An 18,126-nucleotide genomic window follows, 5' to 3' on the forward strand; every position below is an offset into this window, starting at 1 on the left:
GTGTGTTAAATTTGGTGTTATCACTCTCACTCTCTCATACCGGTTACTGGAAGTTCAACATGGCACCTTATGGCAAAGAACTCTCTGAGGATATGAAAAAAGAACTGTTGCTCTACATAAAGATGGCCTAGGCTATAAGAAGATTGTCAAGACCCTGAAACTGAGCTGCAGCATGGTGGCCAAGACCATTCAGGGGTTTAACAGGACAGGTTCCACTCGGAACAGGCCTCGCCATGGTCCACCAAAGAAGTTGAGTGCATGTGCTCAGCGTCATAGCCAGAGGTTGTGTTTGGGAAATAGATGTATGAGTGCTACCAGCATTGTTGCAGAGGTTGAAGGGGTTGGGGGGTCAGCCTGTCAGTACTCAGACCATACACCGCACACTGCATGAAATCGGTCTGCATGGCTGTCGTCCCAGAAAGAAACCTCTTCTAAAGATGATGCACAAAAAAGCCTGCAAACAGTTTGCTGAAGACAAGCAGACTAGGGACTTGGATTACTGGAACCATGTCCTGTGGTCTAATGGGACCAAGATAAACCTATTTGATTCAGATGTGTCAAGCGTGTGTGGTGGCAACCAGGTACAAAGACAAGTGTGTCTTTCCTGCAGTCAAGCATGGTGGAGGGAGTGCCATGGTCTGGGGCTGCATGAGTGCTGCCGGCACTGGGGAGCTACAGTTCATTGAGGGAACCATGAATGCCAACATGTACTGTGAAATACTGATGATATGATCCCCTCCCTTCTGAGACTGTGTCGCAGGGCAATAGTCCAACATGATAATGACCCCAAACACACCTCCAAGAAGACCACTGCCTTGCTAAGGAAGCTGAGGGTAAAGGTGATGGACTGGCCAAGCATGTCTCCAGACTTAAACCTATTGAGCATCTTTGGGGCATCCTCAAATGGAAGGTGGAGGAGCGCAAGGTCTCTAACATCCACTAGCTCAGTGATGTCCTCATGGAGGAGTGGAAGAGAACTCCAGTGGAAACCTATGAAGCTCTGGTGAACTCCATGACCAAGAGGGTTAAGGCAGTGCTGGAAAATAATGGTGGCCACACAAAATATGGACACTTTGGGCCCATTTTGGACATTTTAACTGAGGGGTGTACTCACTTTTGTTATCAGTGGTTTAGACATTAATGGCTGTGTGTTGAGTTATTTTTAGGGGACAGCAAATTTACACTGTTATACAAGCTGTACACTCACTACTTTACATTGTAGCAAAGTGTAATTTCTTCCGTGTTGTCACATGAAAAGATATAATAAAATATTTACAAAAATGTGAGGGGTGTACTCACTTTCGTGAGATACTGTATATGCTATATACTGCTGATGAGAAAAGGTATTTAGCAGGTTTTTACTAAAATAATTGCATTTCCATGTCTTGTGTACTGTGGGAGACCTAATATAGTGAAGCAGGGTCCTGGGTTTAGTAACACTTCTAGTTTTTTCCACTTTTGCAGCCACATTGTGGCGATACCTGCTTTATATTTGTTAAAAAATAAATATTTCCCTCTCAAGAAATAGCTGTTTTTGTCTGTGTCTATGTGCAAAGTGAATGTGAATGGGAGTGATTTTATAATTATCAATCCGCTGTTGCACCTGCAGGGCTCTAATAGGGAAAGTGGCAGGTCTTCATTCCTTCCCTTTGGGAGTATCACACCAAAAACTTTTGTTGCAGGGGATGCCCAAAATCTGACTTTATATCTTAGTGCAGACTTCTGGAAAAATCAGTGAGCCATTCACACATGCAGGAAATGGCATTTCTGGGTGGTGTTTTGTATACCATCTGTGTATAGAACGCCTCCAGGTAGCCATATTGCATTTTACCAAAATACTATTACAGAGCTGCAGATTGTAAAGGAAAGGTCAATTTTAATGACACTTAATTACAATATGACTTGTGTCGCAATTGTATACGCTAGAATTTTTTGGTTTTATTTGCAAATTTTTTCCCCACAGAAGTACACTATAATGGATAAGTGGAGTCAAAATCACAAACTGAAAGTTTAACACAAGGGATATAAATGACAGTCATTAGGATGCATCCCTTGTTAGTGAAAATCTTTCCCTCCCTGCCCTCCCCCCCTGCCACCGTAATCTTCTGTTGCGGCGAGGAGTAATACAACTAACAGGCTTTTACAAGCTCTCGTCTAGAGAGAATTACTATGTCTGCTTTTTCTGCCCAACTACTCCATTCATAGAAGCCATACTACAGCTTCTATGAATAGAAAGCGATCTATGAATGGAGGACGGGTGGATGATTGATAGCTCCACCCCCTCCATTCCTTGCCATGAGTCCTTCTTCACAGAAACATCTAAAAGGCAATATATATATATATATATATATATATATATATATATATATATAGAGAGAGATATATATTTTTTTTCGGTCACACTGCTTCATTCAAGAAAAGTCACAATTACACAAATCATGTAATTTTTTACTTTTTTAAGTCAAGCTTTGTGAATGGGAACAAATAACAAAGATATAGTGGGGTTTTCTCTAGTGGTAAATATATGGCAATACTCTAATTTTAATATTTTTAATATTAAATAGGAATTTCAAAGTTGATAAGGTTTTAATATATATTTTTGAGAGCACTTATAGTCCTCAGGCTTAAACTAAATTAATTTGATTATTGATTATTTTATTTTTCTCTCTCCTGTGCCACAGAGTTTTCTGCATTAGGTCATGAGATGTTAGCTACTTCTAAATTCAGGGGCTCTGACGAGCCCCACTGAGACAGAGGTCCCTGATTAGGTGAGCCAATAGCCAAAATCTGTTCTTGCGTGTCACAGCCATCATGTGTATATTTTTTATTTTTAAGCAGTGAGATAAAAATTCACCTGAACTGGCTACTGGGTAGTTAGAGAGATTTGTCTGCCCCGGTATTGGACTTTCACTCCCCAACCCAAAGTCCTGCCTTTCCATTACAATGTGCTCAGATTCTTTCAACTACAATGATCACTATGTGGGTTTATGTCCATTTCATGTGATGCATGGGTGAAAGCTTAAAGTGTTTTGAATAGAGGTTCTGTGTTCTTTATGCCCACATCCTATAATTTGTACATATCACACCAACACAATTGTAGCCATGGACTTTTTAACGGGCATATAGTTAATTACACCACATAAACTAATATATACAGTAAAAGCATCTAATTTTTATACTCAAGATTTAAATTCACATATAACAGAGGTCTATTATTGGGTTCACACATTTTTTTTTATCCAACAATCTAGATGTGGATGTGTTTCAAATGATCTTCTTCAGGACACATGTGAATGATATCAATATAATTGGAAACCAATCTCTTAAAATCAAAAATGTGCAAGATCTGCTGGGACTAAATTGGTGTGAAACACCTTTTCCAAAAGGGGTCACAAAAGAGCAATGAAGGGCTGAAGAATACCAAATCCCCACCCAGGGACATTGTCACTAACGTACAGTCCCAAATCGTACCATTTTCCAAAGGAGTGACTCTCCCATGTTTTTAACAGTCAAGTATTGGTATAATGCTGTCAATTAGGGATCCAAGGTAGTCGTGGCACATAATCGATCATAGAGTGCAGCAGGTCATCTTGCGTTTTCAAACAGCATTCCACAGCAGACAGAGTATGTGCCTGCCACCTCTTATAAGTCAAGGGTATTCATTTTGTTCTGTTGCTATTGCTAGGCAATGATTTTGTCATTACTATCACTGTTCAGTATGTGCGCATTACTCAAGTTTACCAATGCATTTTCTGTGTTGTAGGGAGATCAGGGGCCGATGGGATTGATAGGAGATCGTGGACCACCTGGTCGGCAGGTAGTGTACATTTTTTGAATGATAAATGTTAATTAATCTTAATAGTTTTACAGTATATTATAAGGAAAACATTGCATAAAATGTATCAACTTCAGAAATCCCATACAGGTCCTCCATCTAAAGCCATAATCACCTAATCCAGCTATAAATGGAGCAACGTGCACAATACAAAAAAAAAAGAAAAACATTCTACAGCTTACGATCCAATTAGCCAGTAGAACATTACCTAATTTTACCTTTGAATGGTTAAAGAAGATTAATTGTTATTTTTTACTGTTCTGCCTCCAATGGGACAAAGTACATTTAGTACTTTTGCTAAATGTTGCTAGGTGCTTTCTAACTCTAGTTATTAACTCCAACCTTCCCCTCCCCCTTTTTTGTTGCTATAGGTCCAACAACAACTAGAAAGGAAAAGGCAGCTTACCTTGACTCTGAGCACTTTTCACAGACAAGCAATGGCAAGAGGAATGCAGAGACTGACACCCCCCCCCCCCATCCCTCTGCTTTTCTCTTACTGTTGGTTGAGACTGATCCTCTTTCCTCATGGAATGTGTGACAGCGGGCCAAGCACATTTTATTCTTGCCTTTGTGGGAATTGAAAAAACAGGAGCGGGTACCTGTCAAAAAGAGGTACCCTATACTCATAAAAAAAAAAAAAAAACATTAGATGGCTGGGGGAAGGAAAAGGGTAAAGGTCCGCTTTAAAGGAGTTGTAAAGTCAGAAGGTTTTTTATCTTATTGGATTATATGCATAATCTAAGTATAAATTCAGTTGTTCGGTGAAGCCCTCAGAGGTTTGTTAGAGAACCTTATTGAGCAAACAGTATCATGAAAGCCAAAGAACACACCAGACAGGTCAGCTAGACAGATAAGAGACAGATAAAGTTGTGGAGAAGTTTAAATCAGGGTTAGGTTATAAAAAAATACCCCAAGCTTTGAACATCTCACAGAGCAAATGGTATAGTACAACTGAAAACCTACCAAGACATGGCCGTCCACCTAAACTGACAGGCCGGACAAGGAGAGCATTAATCAGAGAAGCAACCAAGAGGCCCATGGTAACTCTTGAGCAGCTGCAGAGGTCCTCAGCTAAGGTGGGAGAATCTGTCCACAGGACAACTATTAGTCGTGCACTCCACAAATCTGGCATTTATGGAAGAGTGGCAAGAAAAAAGCCATTGAAGAAAGAAAGCCATAAGAAGTCCAGTTTGCTAGAAGCCATGTGGGGGACACAGCAAACATGTGGAAGAAAGTGCTCGGGTCAAATGAGACCAAAATTGAACTTTTTGGCCTAAAAGCAAAACATTATGTGTGGCGGAAACCGAACACTGCACATCACCCTGAATGCACCATTCCCACTGTGAAACATGGAGGTGGCAGCAGCATGTTGTGGGGATGCTTTTCTTCAGCAGGGACAGGGAAGCTGGTCAGAGTTGATGGGAAGATGGATGGAGCCAAATACAGGGCAATCTTAGATGAAAACCTGTTAGAGTCTGCAAAAGACTTAAGATTGGGGCGGAGGTTCACCTTCCAGCAGGACAACGACCCTAAATATAAAGCCAGAGCTACATAGGAATGGTTTAGATCTACGCATATTCATGTGTTAGAATGGCCTAATCAAAGTCCAGACCTAAATCCAATTTAGAATCTGTGACAAGACTTGAAAGTTGCTGTTCACAGGCGCTGTCCATCCAATCTGACACAGCTTGAGAGAGAATGGGCAAAAAGTCACTCTTTAGATGTACGAAGCTGGTAGAGACATCCCCAAAAAGACTTGCAGCTGTAATTGCAGTGAAAGGTGGTTCTACAAAGTATTGAATCGGGGGGCAGAATACAAATGCACACCACACTTTTCAGATATTTATTTGTAAAAAAAAATTGAAAACCATTTATCATTTTCCTTCCACTTCACAATTATGTGCCACTTTGTGTTGGTCTAACACATAAAATCCCAATAAAATACATTTAGGTTTTTGGTTGTAACATGACAAAATGGGGAAAAGTTTTAGGGGTATAAATACTTTTTCAAGGCATGTTTGGTATTTTAATAGAAAAAAAAACAAGACTTTACAATCACGTTAAGTTGAAAAAAAAAAAAGAAGCATAATATTAAACACCCCCAACCCTTCCTGTAGTTCTCTCTTTCCTTCCGTGGTGTAGTCTATGCCATATTACCCATGGTGGGCCTTGATGCCCTTCCCCAGATTTGCCAAAATCTTTGCTTTGTTTCCTTCTTGGTCCCACACAGCCTCCTCTTCAAAATTATCATAATTGTTTCCTGTACCTTTTGCACATAGACGCTGTGGTGTGTCTGAACACCTCCTGGACAGCTGGTGTATGAACTTTTTAAAAGAATTGAATAAAGTCCACAGCACAGGTGCACAGAAGTGGCTGGACCTGACTAGGACAGTTAAGAAGACGGAATTCTGTGGCACAAAAAACGCCTTACAGCAAAGACCTCTGTGGAGTGGGGCCAGAGAAATATGAGCACTTAGGCTGTACAGAAGGCAATATGAATGCTGCTAACCTTTAAACTCCCATATACTTTACAATTTTAGAATCATGAGTCAATTGCCTACTTTAGTGATGTAAAAATAGAGATAAGTAGGGGCTAAGGACTTGGTGGCATGAAACAAGCACCAACTAGGAATAAAGGGTGAGGATTAGCTGTAAAGGCTGCCAAAGGATGGGAAGTTGAAGAGAAAATCTGGGGACCTAATTAGAAGCTAATGTCAACCTGCTTAGTCAATATACCCATACAGATTATTGGTGAGAAGGGAGTAAAGCAAACAAAAAAATCCCTGGACCCTGACTCTAATAATTATATATCACTGTAAAGCCTTGTGAAAACAAAAGGTTTTCACGTGTCTCATTTTATCACATCCCAAAAATAAGAGGATTATTCTTTATTTCAGGACAGTGGGCAGAGCCAATCAAATTACTGCTTTACACCCTGTTGGCCAGATACACATTGGAACCATTGGTGTATAGTGCAAATATAGCCTAATGTCATAGAGCCAATTTATTCCAAACTCCATCCAGCAGTTCTAGTCTTTTTAGCCATTACTATGGCTTCTATGGAGCAGGCTTTGGTACCCAATGAGACAGTATTGCCATACAGGTTAGCTCTTTCTAATCATCGCTTTTCAACATATGGGCATTTTGTGCTAAATGCAAAGTGAAGTTCTCCTGTCTGTCTTCTTCTGGCTACCAATCAGTTTCTGTCTGTGTATGTTTCAGTGCCAATCAGAACATGACTGACTAATTTTGAACAGAGTAGCTATTCTTCCTTCCTCAAATTTTTAGACATTATGCCCATTAAATGTTAACAGAAATCATTTTAAGGTCCACTTGACTATCTGATCCCTAACTGGTGAATCAGATGAGATGTGATCAGTTGCCTTGGATAGATGCACAGACACGTGATATTTGTGCATAACCCGCACTGCGTGTGTGTCTTCTGTGGGATACAATAATTTGTTCTGTTGGTAGGAGTGTCAAGATAAAAGGTGACATGACAAATCACTTTCCAGTACGCTAAGGTAACACGGAGAGAGCATGTAAAGGCAGGGTTCAGGAATGTTAATTGACCATGATATTGCTTTTGAATGTGTTTCTGTTAACATTTGAGGGCAATTACATATAAGTCGAGATTCTTTTTTTTGTTGTTTGTTTGGCTTGGTGTATCCAAATCTGGCCTGACTATAAATAGCACTCCCTTTTATGATCATTCTTTAAACGCTATTATTATCCATGTGTTTATGACATGCTGTATATGCTGAGAATCTGTTTTTAAACAGTAATTTCTCATAAACTGGAGAGTGTTAGGCAGTCATTTTCGTTATCTCGCTGCTAGTCCTCCTTCTTACTAGCAAACCTAGCAAGCCTTGTACTAAATTCTTTAGCACAAGCTAAATGCTCAGACATGCGAAAGTTCATTTTTTAAAGGGAATGTATGTACTTTTCTTTTCAAATGTTTTTTATTAAATCCACAATATGAAAGGTACAATAAACATAAATAGTGGAAGAAAGACATTGATTACAGTATTGTCTGAGGAGCAAACATATAGTATATGCAACTGGTTTAGACTGTTACGTCAGTACTTTGTAACATGTAAATAACATATATACACTTTTAATAGCTTTGGTTCGAGGAGGGCACAGCCCCCACAAGCCCTGGCACCCTCAGTGGGCTCAAACTGTGTCTTGGGCTCCAGAGACCGCACCAACCCCCCACCTTCTTCTTTCCAGATTGGTATTATTGTTCCGAAGTGGGACATACCATTGCTATGTTGTAGTTCACTATGGGCAGGGTACCCCTAGCAAGAACAGTCTAACATAATGTCGTTGATATTCACTCAGAAACGCTAATTAGGCAAGAAATAAAAATACTGTATTTTCTGGCGTATAAGACTACTTTTGAACCTCCAAAAAATCCCCCAAAAATGGGAGGTCGTCTTATACGCCGAGTATAATATCTCCAAGGTTACCTAAGTATAAGTATTACCGGTAGATCATGTAATAGGGGGGTCGTCTTATACGCCCAGTCGTCTTATACGCTGGAAAATACGGTAATTGTGTATAACGGGATAGGGGAAAGGGATTAATTAAAGAAAACGTAACAAATAAAGGATAGCACTTTATAGCAACTGTGAGTTGTAGGAGTTTAGCCCGGGTTGGCCTCACTCCTGAAGACTTGGATATCTGTTTATCATTATTTTGAGGATAATGAATCTAGGAATCCCACTTGGGAAATGTTTGGATCCAGTAATTCCATGTATCTCTAATGCTCTTTACTATATTTGTTCTATAGGAAAAAAATCTCTCATGTTGGGCAGAAGCATGCACTCTATTAAAAGCTTCTGACACATTAGGAGTTATTTCTGTTCTCCAGTATGAAGAAATAGTCATTTGGGCTGCAGTAAGAATTTGGGAGATTAAAGTATGGAATTGTTTAGGTATCTTATCTATGTTTAATAGTAAAAGAGCTAGTTCTGGATAAGGGGTTATAAAAAAACCTGTGTGTTGGAGATGAAGGTGAAAATTCCCCTCCAGAAGCTTCTAAGATTTTTGCATCCCCATAGTGTATGGATTAGATTGCCCACTTCACCACAATGTCTTCAACATCTTGGTGATGTGTCAGGAAAGAGCTTAGATCATTTATAAGGGGTAAGATAGCATCTATCTAAAGCAGTGGTTCTTAACCCGGGTTCGATCGAACCCCAGGGGTTCGGTGAGTCAGTCTCCGGGGTTCGGCGGGGGGGACAAAGGGGCAATTGCTCCCCCGAGAAAATATTACTGATTGGGAGGCCGAGCGCACCCCGGGAAATCAGAGCTGCGGTCGGGACAACTCACAGCCATTACACATAGACACTTGACACTCCGCCCTCTGTACCTCCCCCAGCAGGTTTCCAGCCTATCTCCTGCAGGCTGCTTGCTGCGTGAGTGGGCGGGATGGAGATGTACCTGACCACGTAGATCGCGCCCTCCTGGAAGAGGGAAGTGTGAGCAGCTGAGCAGAGGGAGCCGAGTGAATGTTCCTGGAGGTAGGCTCAGCTAGCTGTACATGGTGGATTAGTTTACAAGCACCTCAATGCTAAGTCTGCTGAGTTACTGCAGCTTAGCATAGAGGTGCTGTTAGCTGACAAATGGAAATGCATGTCCTTTTCATTTAGCTCAATAAAGCATTGTGAATACCCCCTGGTGTGTGCCCCCCTGATACCCCATGGAATGCTCTCCCTACACCTCCCCCCAATGTGTGCCCTCCTAACACCCCATGGTATGCCCTCCCACCCCCAGTGTGTGCCCTCCTGACACCCCATGCTATGTCCTCCCAACCCCCCCAGTGTGTTCCCTCTTGACACCCCATGGTATGCCCTCCCAAACCCCCCCCCCCAGTGTATGTCCTCCTGATACCCCATGGAATAACCTCCCAACACCTCCCCCCAGTGTGTTCCCTCCTGACACCCCATGGTATGTCCTCCCAGCCCCCCCAGTGTGTGCCCTCCCAACACCTCCCCCCTCAGTGTGTTCTCTCCTGACACCCCATGGTGGAGTTCAGTTACAAGCCTTTTTCAGTGGGAGCCAGGCAGACAGGTGCAGAATCAGGATCAGGTTCAAGCTCGAGAACAGGCAGAAGTCGGTAACATGCTGGCGGTGGAATACCAAGTCAGGAAGCAGAGACATAGTCATAAATCCAAGCCCGGTTGGTAGCATAAGGCAGAAGCAGATATAGCAGGCAGGGGTGATACAGGAGAAGTGTCAGACATAGCCAGGTCAGGAACAAGGTTAACAGACATGGATTAGAATCAGGAACACAGGAACCAGAGCTGAAGACAGTCCAGCACTGAAGCCATGCAGACTCTCAGTTTAAAGAGGCTGCTGGACCTCAGAATCTGTGGATGCATGCGCATGCCTACGTGTAAACGCACGTGCACACATGTATGCGGTAATGCGTGTGCACATTCCAGTTCTTGCTCATCTTGGTCTATGCTGGTGACTCTGCACATTAGAATTAGCATTTGCTGAACAGGAATGAGTATTTGCTGAGCGGGAATGAGCATCTGCATTGGGCATCTGCATTGGGCGGCACAGTGGTGTAGTGGTTAGCACTTTCACCTAGCAGCAAGAGGGTCGCTGGTTCAAATCCCAACCACGACACTACCTGCCTGGAGTTTGCATGTTCTCCCTGTGTGGGTTTCCTCCGGGTACTCCAGTTTCCTTCCACACTCCAAAGACATGCTGGTAGGTTAATTGGATCCTGTATAAAAAAATTGACCCTACTATGTATGTATGAATGTGAGTTAGGGACCTTAGATTGTAAGCTCCTTGAGGGCAGGGACTGATGTGAATGTGCAATGTATATGTAAAGCGCTGCGTAAATTGACAGCTCTATATAAGTACCTGAAATAAATAAATAAATAAATCTGCTCAAAGGGAATGAGTATCTGCTGAACAAGAATGAGCACCTGCCGCACGAGATCCCGGACAGGTGATCTGTCTTACATAGGCATTCTGTCTCTCTCGGGAACGATCAGTAAGTCCTGGCTGACATTGCGACACAGTGAGACCCACTGATTGGCTCTCACTGTGTCCAGTCACAGTGGGAGCGGGCCACCGGCATCGCGTGTGCGTGCCCCAGACCAGGAGTGCAGGATCACGTTGAGGTACATGATCCTGTGCAGAGGAGCCGCTTTGCCGCCATATATAATAAGTATATGGTCGGCAAGCGGTTACATTTTTTCCTCTTATTTATTTATTTTTTCTATTTTTACACTGTCCCTTTAGTTTCTTTTTTTATCACTTTTATTCCTATTACAAGGAATGTAAACTTTCCTTGTAATAGAAATAAAAGATGACAGGTCCCATCTGGGGTCTATGATGACCTCCTCCCTTTTGTGAGAAAGAGAATCACCCACTACAAAAAAAAATTCTGTGGTTATGACTAATGGCTTCAGCCATAACACCAGTAAACCACTTCAAAGCTGAAACCTATATATATATATATATATATATATATATATATATATATATATATATATATATATATATATATACCAGTGTGTATATATATATATAGATCTATATATATATATACTGTATCTGCGTGTTATATAATTATATAGATGTATAGGGTTAGACGTATTTGATAATTACATACTGTATGCAGGTACTGCAATATTACTCACTGCAGATTTTCTTTAAAATGGTCAAACCATCAGTTTAAATCAGCTAAGTAAAAATCAAGGAAATTGTTGCATGGTATTGAGCTATGATGTACATTGGTAGAAAATATAGAGTTCATTACATTGAATGTTTGATGCGCAATAACACCTGAGTTTTTATATCTTTCCACTGATAACCTTCATGCAATAGGAAAAATGCATATGTGGGACTTGGCTTCACAATTTGTCTTCTTTAGAAAGCAGCCACAATTGGGTAGAAGTGCTTGCCCCTGCTAGAATTTTTTAGAGAAGGGGCGTTGATCACTGTGTGGAAGCAGTGGTCATTTTGCAGAGGTCTAACATGGCTTCTGGCGGAGTCAGAGCTATGCTCTCCAATCAGCAAATCTAATATTCCCTGCTGATTATAGAGCTCTAGCTTTGACAAGCAAGGTAGTATATAAGACCGTTGCAGAGAGACCAATGAGTAACCTGTCTTCCTTGATTGCTTTAGAAGTCCAGCAAAACAACATAGTGTGGAAGCTCTGAATATTGTGTTGAGAATTCAGCCCACCAGAGGCCACTCCTGTTTAAATGGTCTAACCCTTTTACCCCCCCCCCATGAATGAACAAAAACATTGTTGAAATAAGTAAAATAAAAATAAATATTTACCACAGTCATGTGGCAGAGACGAGACACTGAGTTACAGCATATATGATTGTTTACATTATATTATTATTAATATTATATATTGTTTTTAATGTCCTAATAAACTACTGGATAGTAGAACGAAAAATTTTCAGTTGCATTGATAGCCAAGTTTATGAAGATTACATTGGTTGTCAGTGGGAACAGGAATTCCCCTTTACATTGGTGGTGAGTAGGAGGAAAAATGCCTCTTTTCATTGGTAGTCAGAAGGAGGAGGAATGCCTCCTTACACTGGTGGTCAGTAGGAGGAAGAATTCCCCTTTACATTGGTGGTCAGTATGAGACAGAATCATCCCTTACGTTGGTGGTCAATAGGAGGAAGAATTCTCCCATACATTGTGGGTCAGTAGGACAAAGCATGCTCCCTTACATTGGTCAGTAGGAGGAAGAATACTCTCTTTCATTTGTGGTCAGTAGGAGGAAGCATGCCAACGTACGATGGTCAGTAGGAGGAAGCATGCCAACGTACGATGGTCAGTAGGAGGAAGCATGCCAACGTACGTTGGTCAGTAGGAGGAAGCATGCCAACGTACGATGGTCAGTAGGAGGAATGCCCCCTTACTTTGGTGGTCAGTAGAGGGAATAATTCTCCCTTACATTGACCAGTGGGAGGTGTAAGACTGTTACCAGTGTATTGAAAGTGTAATTGTAGATTGTATGAATGTTGTTAGTATTTGTTTATATTTACCGTGTAGATAATTCTGTACATTGCTGCTTTCAAGTGGTGTACTGGGATGATGCCTGCAGCTACAGCCATCATCCCGGTATTGTTTTTTACAGGAGGCGATCAGCTTTTAGGTAAAAGTCATCCAAGTGGCTAATTATCCGCTGAGGATGACCCCCCTCTCCCACCGCCAACCGGTGCCTCGCCATCTTTTATATTTTACCAAAACATTAGGTATTATATTGTGTTTGTGTGCATTGAAGGTAATTGTTTTGGTGTAACAGTTAAATCAGTAGGTTTAGTTCCGCTTTCATGTCAGTCTGCTGTTATACCCTGTACAGTAGCACTCCACAGACTGGGAGAAAGTGGAGCAGCACTCTGAGCCAATCAGAGCACTAGCACTTTTAGGGAAACATGCTTACATGCCCCCCTACCCCCTCCTCATAAAGCCAATATAGGCCTTTCTTTCTTATACATCAATATGCAGAATGCATCATATCCAGCTGTCTTCTAATGTCACATCAGTTTTATTTAGATGGTTCCTGGTTGGGGCTTCCATTTCTACTAGTGTCCACACTTGTTTACATAATATTTATGCCAAACAGGAAATCATATACAGAGTGTGAATAGCAAAAACATGTTATTTTAGTGGTACCCTTAAAGCCCTTTTTGATAAAAAAAAAAAAAATTAAAAAAAAATCTTCAACTGTCCATTTCCTCTTATCTTGTTCCAAGTGTTTGAACTGATGCACTAAATGAATTTCTAGAGAGAGATTGCTGTAAATCACATACTCTTTGCAGAACCAGATGATCTTCATGCCAGCTTTCGTCAACAAGACTTTTCTCAACATTTGTAACTTATTCCTATTTTGTAATGATATATAACCTTCTTCTGAGCAATATGGTTTCCTTCTGAACACTGGAGGGGCATTTTCATGTCTGGTATTCTTTAGAGCATCACATGTCTGTATACATGGAAAATTTCTTAACTCAGGGTGATGGTAACCCAACATGACCTTCAAAGAATAACAAGGAGCAGGTTATATACATCTTCAGAGTCAAAATGCTTGTCTGTTTGTATGTACAATCACCATTTAAACTTACTTAAGTTATAAAAACGACAACCCTTACTGCAAAAGAACGCATATGATAGCTATATGTAGCATAACTTCCCATTATTGGGTAACAACAACTATCTCTCAGTTGCACTGCTGCATTGCCACCTTGTTACATGTACCCCTTGTAGTGACTACAAGTGGCCTTCCTGACCCACATTTTGCAATCATGGTCCACTATTGTCACTCTTAGTAAATCGGTCCAAAACAATCATGTAAAGCTGATGCTGGAGAGAATGCATATGCACTAACAATGGTTTTGTTCCATAGGGCCCTAAAGGTTATCTTGGACTACCAGGCCCACTGGGAGAGAAGGTAGGTTTTAATTTTATCCTCTATTAGATCTTATATGATAAATGCTTAAGGGTCCCAGCTCAGGCTATCAAGGTCCAATGAGTTTGATGCTGCTGACTGGTGAGGGTGCAGGCTAAACAGAGGTCCATCCAGACCCAAAGCACGCTGCAGAAATAGGAAGAGATAGCTTGGCCACCGCACACCTCACCTGGCTTGAGTGGTTAGCAGGTAAAAGAAGCCTCTATTAGATCTCTATTAGATCTTAGTTACAGTTTTACAGATATTAACTTTTTTTTGTATATATTAAATTATTTGATAAGAAATGTAGAAGTGGTGCACCACTAGTAAATGGTCTCTGTCCAAGTAAACTACATTTACAACAACACTCTGCTATCTATCCTTTAGCCAACTGCATTCAGTGGATATGCAGTTGGCTAAAGGGTAGATACCAAAGTGTGGTTGTAAATGGGGTTTACTCTGAACAGAGTCCAGTCACTAGTGGTGTACTACAAGGCGCTGTGCTAGGTCCTATTCTATTTAATCTACATGTAAGTGTTATAACTAATGGTTTGTTGGGTAAAGTATGTCTTTTTGCTGATGATACAAAGGTGTGTAAGAGGGTTGATATCCCTAGAGGTGTCTGTAACATGGAACATGATTTGGCAAGATTGGTCAAAGCCGTGGAATTTTAATTCAATGTTTCTAAATGTAAAATAATGGATCTAGGGAAAAGAATCCTTTGACAGAGTACAAAATTGGGGGTACAGTGTTAGCCAGCACTACAGAAAAAAAAAAGATTTGGGGTACATATTTCAGATAATTGCAACATGAGCAAACAGTGTGACAAGGCAATGGGAAACGCAAATAGAATTCTAGGATGCATCACTGGAACACCAGCAGGAAGAAGAAGGTCCTGATTCCTCCATATAGATTTTTAGTGAGACCTTCTTTAGAATACTGTGTCCAGCTCTGGAGACCTCACTTACAAAAAGATATCGTTAAGATAGAATGAGTCCAGAGACGGGTAATAAAAATGATGAAAGGTTTGGGTGATAAAACATTTTGAGGGCAACTTCAGAAACTTAATATGTACAGTCTGGAGGAAAGAAGGGAAAGGGGAGACCTTAAACCTTTAAATACATCAAGGGGGTGAATAAGATTCTGGAGGGCAGTTTGTTTCAATTTAAAACCAAAATCAAGAACATGGGGACATGAATTCAAACTAACTGGAGGAACGTTCTAAACTAATCATAGAAAGTGTTATTTTACTGAAAGGCAAGTTGATGCTTGGAATAAACTTCCAGCAGAGGTAGTGAGACAGTCAACAGTAAATGGCTTCAAATATGTTTGGGACAAACATTGATCTATACTCAAAAGTTAACGAAAAAAATAAAAAACAAACAAAAAGAAATTGGGCAGACTCAACGGACTACTCTGTCTTTTTTGTGCCTTCACTTTTCTATGTTTCTATGACAAGCCCTCAATGTCGTTCTCTGCAGTCTCAGCAGCACAGAGTTAATGAACAGGAATAACTCTAGTCATTCATAAACTGAAGCATAGTAAACACAGCTATGAATGGACAAAGTCAGTGATCATTTACTGGCCGCTTCCCCACTCTCCATCCTGAAAGCATCCTCCATAGCAGCCGGTGGGAAAGGGGAAGGGGGAACCTGGCGGCGCCGCAGGGGATTATGGGGGCCGAGGGAATGCACAGGAGCCTGATCACTGCAGGAAATGGAGAGAAGGGTCGGCTTTGCAGCATGTAGAGGAACCGATGCCCTCAGTTTTTCCTCCTGCAGCGGCTGTGACCTCTGTAAACCCTGTACGTATGCCCCTGGATAATTTTTCAATGGGGCACAGACAGAAAAAAAACTGACAGGGGTCTTACTTTTTCCCGCCTGTATCCAAAACTAAGAAAAAATTTGGGGGCGGTTATTCACTTTAAGTAGTCTCTGCCAGTTTGCCTCTACGGGTTTTCAAGCAGTGAGTTTCTCATATCCACCAATTGGATTCAAACTTTCCATGGAATTGTGAATCCGGTTGGTGATACTTCAGGAAAAAAGAAAGGGAGATTGCACAGTACAAGATTTAGAAAACAGACCCTACTAATACCACAGGAGGAGCTGTCTGGAATTTGCTTAAAACCCTGATTAGGGAACATTGAAGGAAGTTTCTAAGTTAATCACTGCTATAGTCTTTGTTTTAGGACATTAACAGATCTCTAAATGTTTTTTCTGAAATGTACATTTTAAAATGAATTGGGTGGGGCATACTATAGACAAAGATGTAACTCTGCCTATACAGGAAAGAATAACAGATGATTTTGTAAAATAAATCCCACCTGTTGGTACTTACCTTTGCTGTGCCCTGCTGCTGGTCTTTTGTTCTATCCGAGTCCTGGGTAATTACCTGTTCCTTTGGGATATAAAAGAGAACATGACCTCTTCCTAGGAGTATGTGCTTGGGCCTTAGCAATCAATGGCCAGACCTGAACACCACCATGTAAGGAGTAAGGAGTAGGAGCAAAAATATTCCCGGTGTCAACTCATAGTGCATATACAAGGCTGGGGCTCCACACCCTGATGTAGCAACTATGCATCAGGGGAGTGCAGGGAAGGTAAGTATGGATAGGTGGGTCTTCTAAAAAGTAAACCTTTCACTTTCACTTTGCTCTTAAGTGACAGAATCTCTTTAATTGCCAGCAAAAACAGAATTACATGATCTCACAAAAGTGAGTACACCCCTCACATTTTTGTAAATATTTAATTATATCTTTTCATGTGACAACACTGAAGAAATTACACATTGCTACAATATAAAGTAGTGAGTGTACAGCTTGTATAACAATGTAAATTTGCTGTCCCCTCAAAATAACTCAACACACAGTCATTTTTGTCTAAACCGCTGGCAACAAAAGTGAGTACACCCCCCAAGTGAAAATGTCTAAATTGGATCCAAATAGCCTTTTTCCCTCCCCGGTGTCATGTGACTCGTTAGTGTCTCGGGTGTGAATGGGGAGCAGGTGTGTTAAATTTGGTGTTATCACTCTCACTCTCTCATACTGGTCACTGGAAGTTCAACATGGCATCTCATGGCAAAGAACTCTCTGAGGATCTAAAAAAAGAATTGTTACTCTACATAAAGATGGCCTAGGCTATAATAAGATTGCCAAGACCCTGAAACTGAGCTGCAGCACGATAGCCAAGACCATACAGTGGTTTACCAGGACAGGTTCCACTAAGAACAGGCCTCGCCATGGTTGACCAAAGAAGTTGAGTGCACGTGCTCAGCATCATATCCAGAGGTTGTCTTTGGGAAATAGACGTATGAGTGCTGCCAGTATTACTGCAGAGGTTGAAGTGGTGGGGGCTCAGCCTGTCAGTGTTTAGACCATACAACACACACTGCATCAAACTTGTATGCAAGGAAGCCTATTCTAAAGATGATGCACAAAAAATCCGCAAGCAGTTTGCTGAAGACAAGCAGACTAAGGATATGAATTACTGGAATCATGTCCTGTGGTCTGATGAGACCAAGACAAACTTTTTTGGTTGAGATGGAGTCAAGTGTGTGTGGTGGAAACCATGTGAGGAATAGAAAGACAAGTGTGTTTTGCCTACAGTCAAGCATGGTGGTGGGAGTGTCATGGTCTGGGGCTGCATGAGTGCTGCCGACACTGGGGAGCTACAGTTCATTGAGGGAACTATGAATGCCAACATGTTCTGTGACATACTGAAGCAGAGCATGATCCCCTCCCTGTGGAGACTGGGTCACAGGGCAGTATTCCAACATGACAATGACCCCAAACAAACCTCCAAGATGACCACTGCCTTGCTAAAGAAGGGTAAGGGTGATGGACTGGCCA

General features: G+C 41.3%; 1 protein-coding gene across 1 annotated transcript in view; it reads left to right on the top strand.

The window, feature by feature from the left end:
• COL24A1 (collagen type XXIV alpha 1 chain) overlaps positions 1-18,126 on the top strand; it is a 417,206-nt gene that overhangs the window by 161,955 nt on the left and 237,125 nt on the right. The window contains exons 7-8 of the mRNA XM_082265511.1: positions 3,764-3,817; positions 14,238-14,282. Coding sequence (XP_082121637.1) covers positions 3,764-3,817; positions 14,238-14,282 — 99 coding nt within the window. The remainder of the gene's footprint in view (positions 1-3,763; positions 3,818-14,237; positions 14,283-18,126) is intronic.

The sequence above is a fragment of the Pelophylax lessonae genome, assembly GCF_965119305.1.
Source record: "Pelophylax lessonae genome assembly, chromosome: 8".
Taxonomy (NCBI): Eukaryota; Metazoa; Chordata; class Amphibia; order Anura; family Ranidae; genus Pelophylax; species Pelophylax lessonae.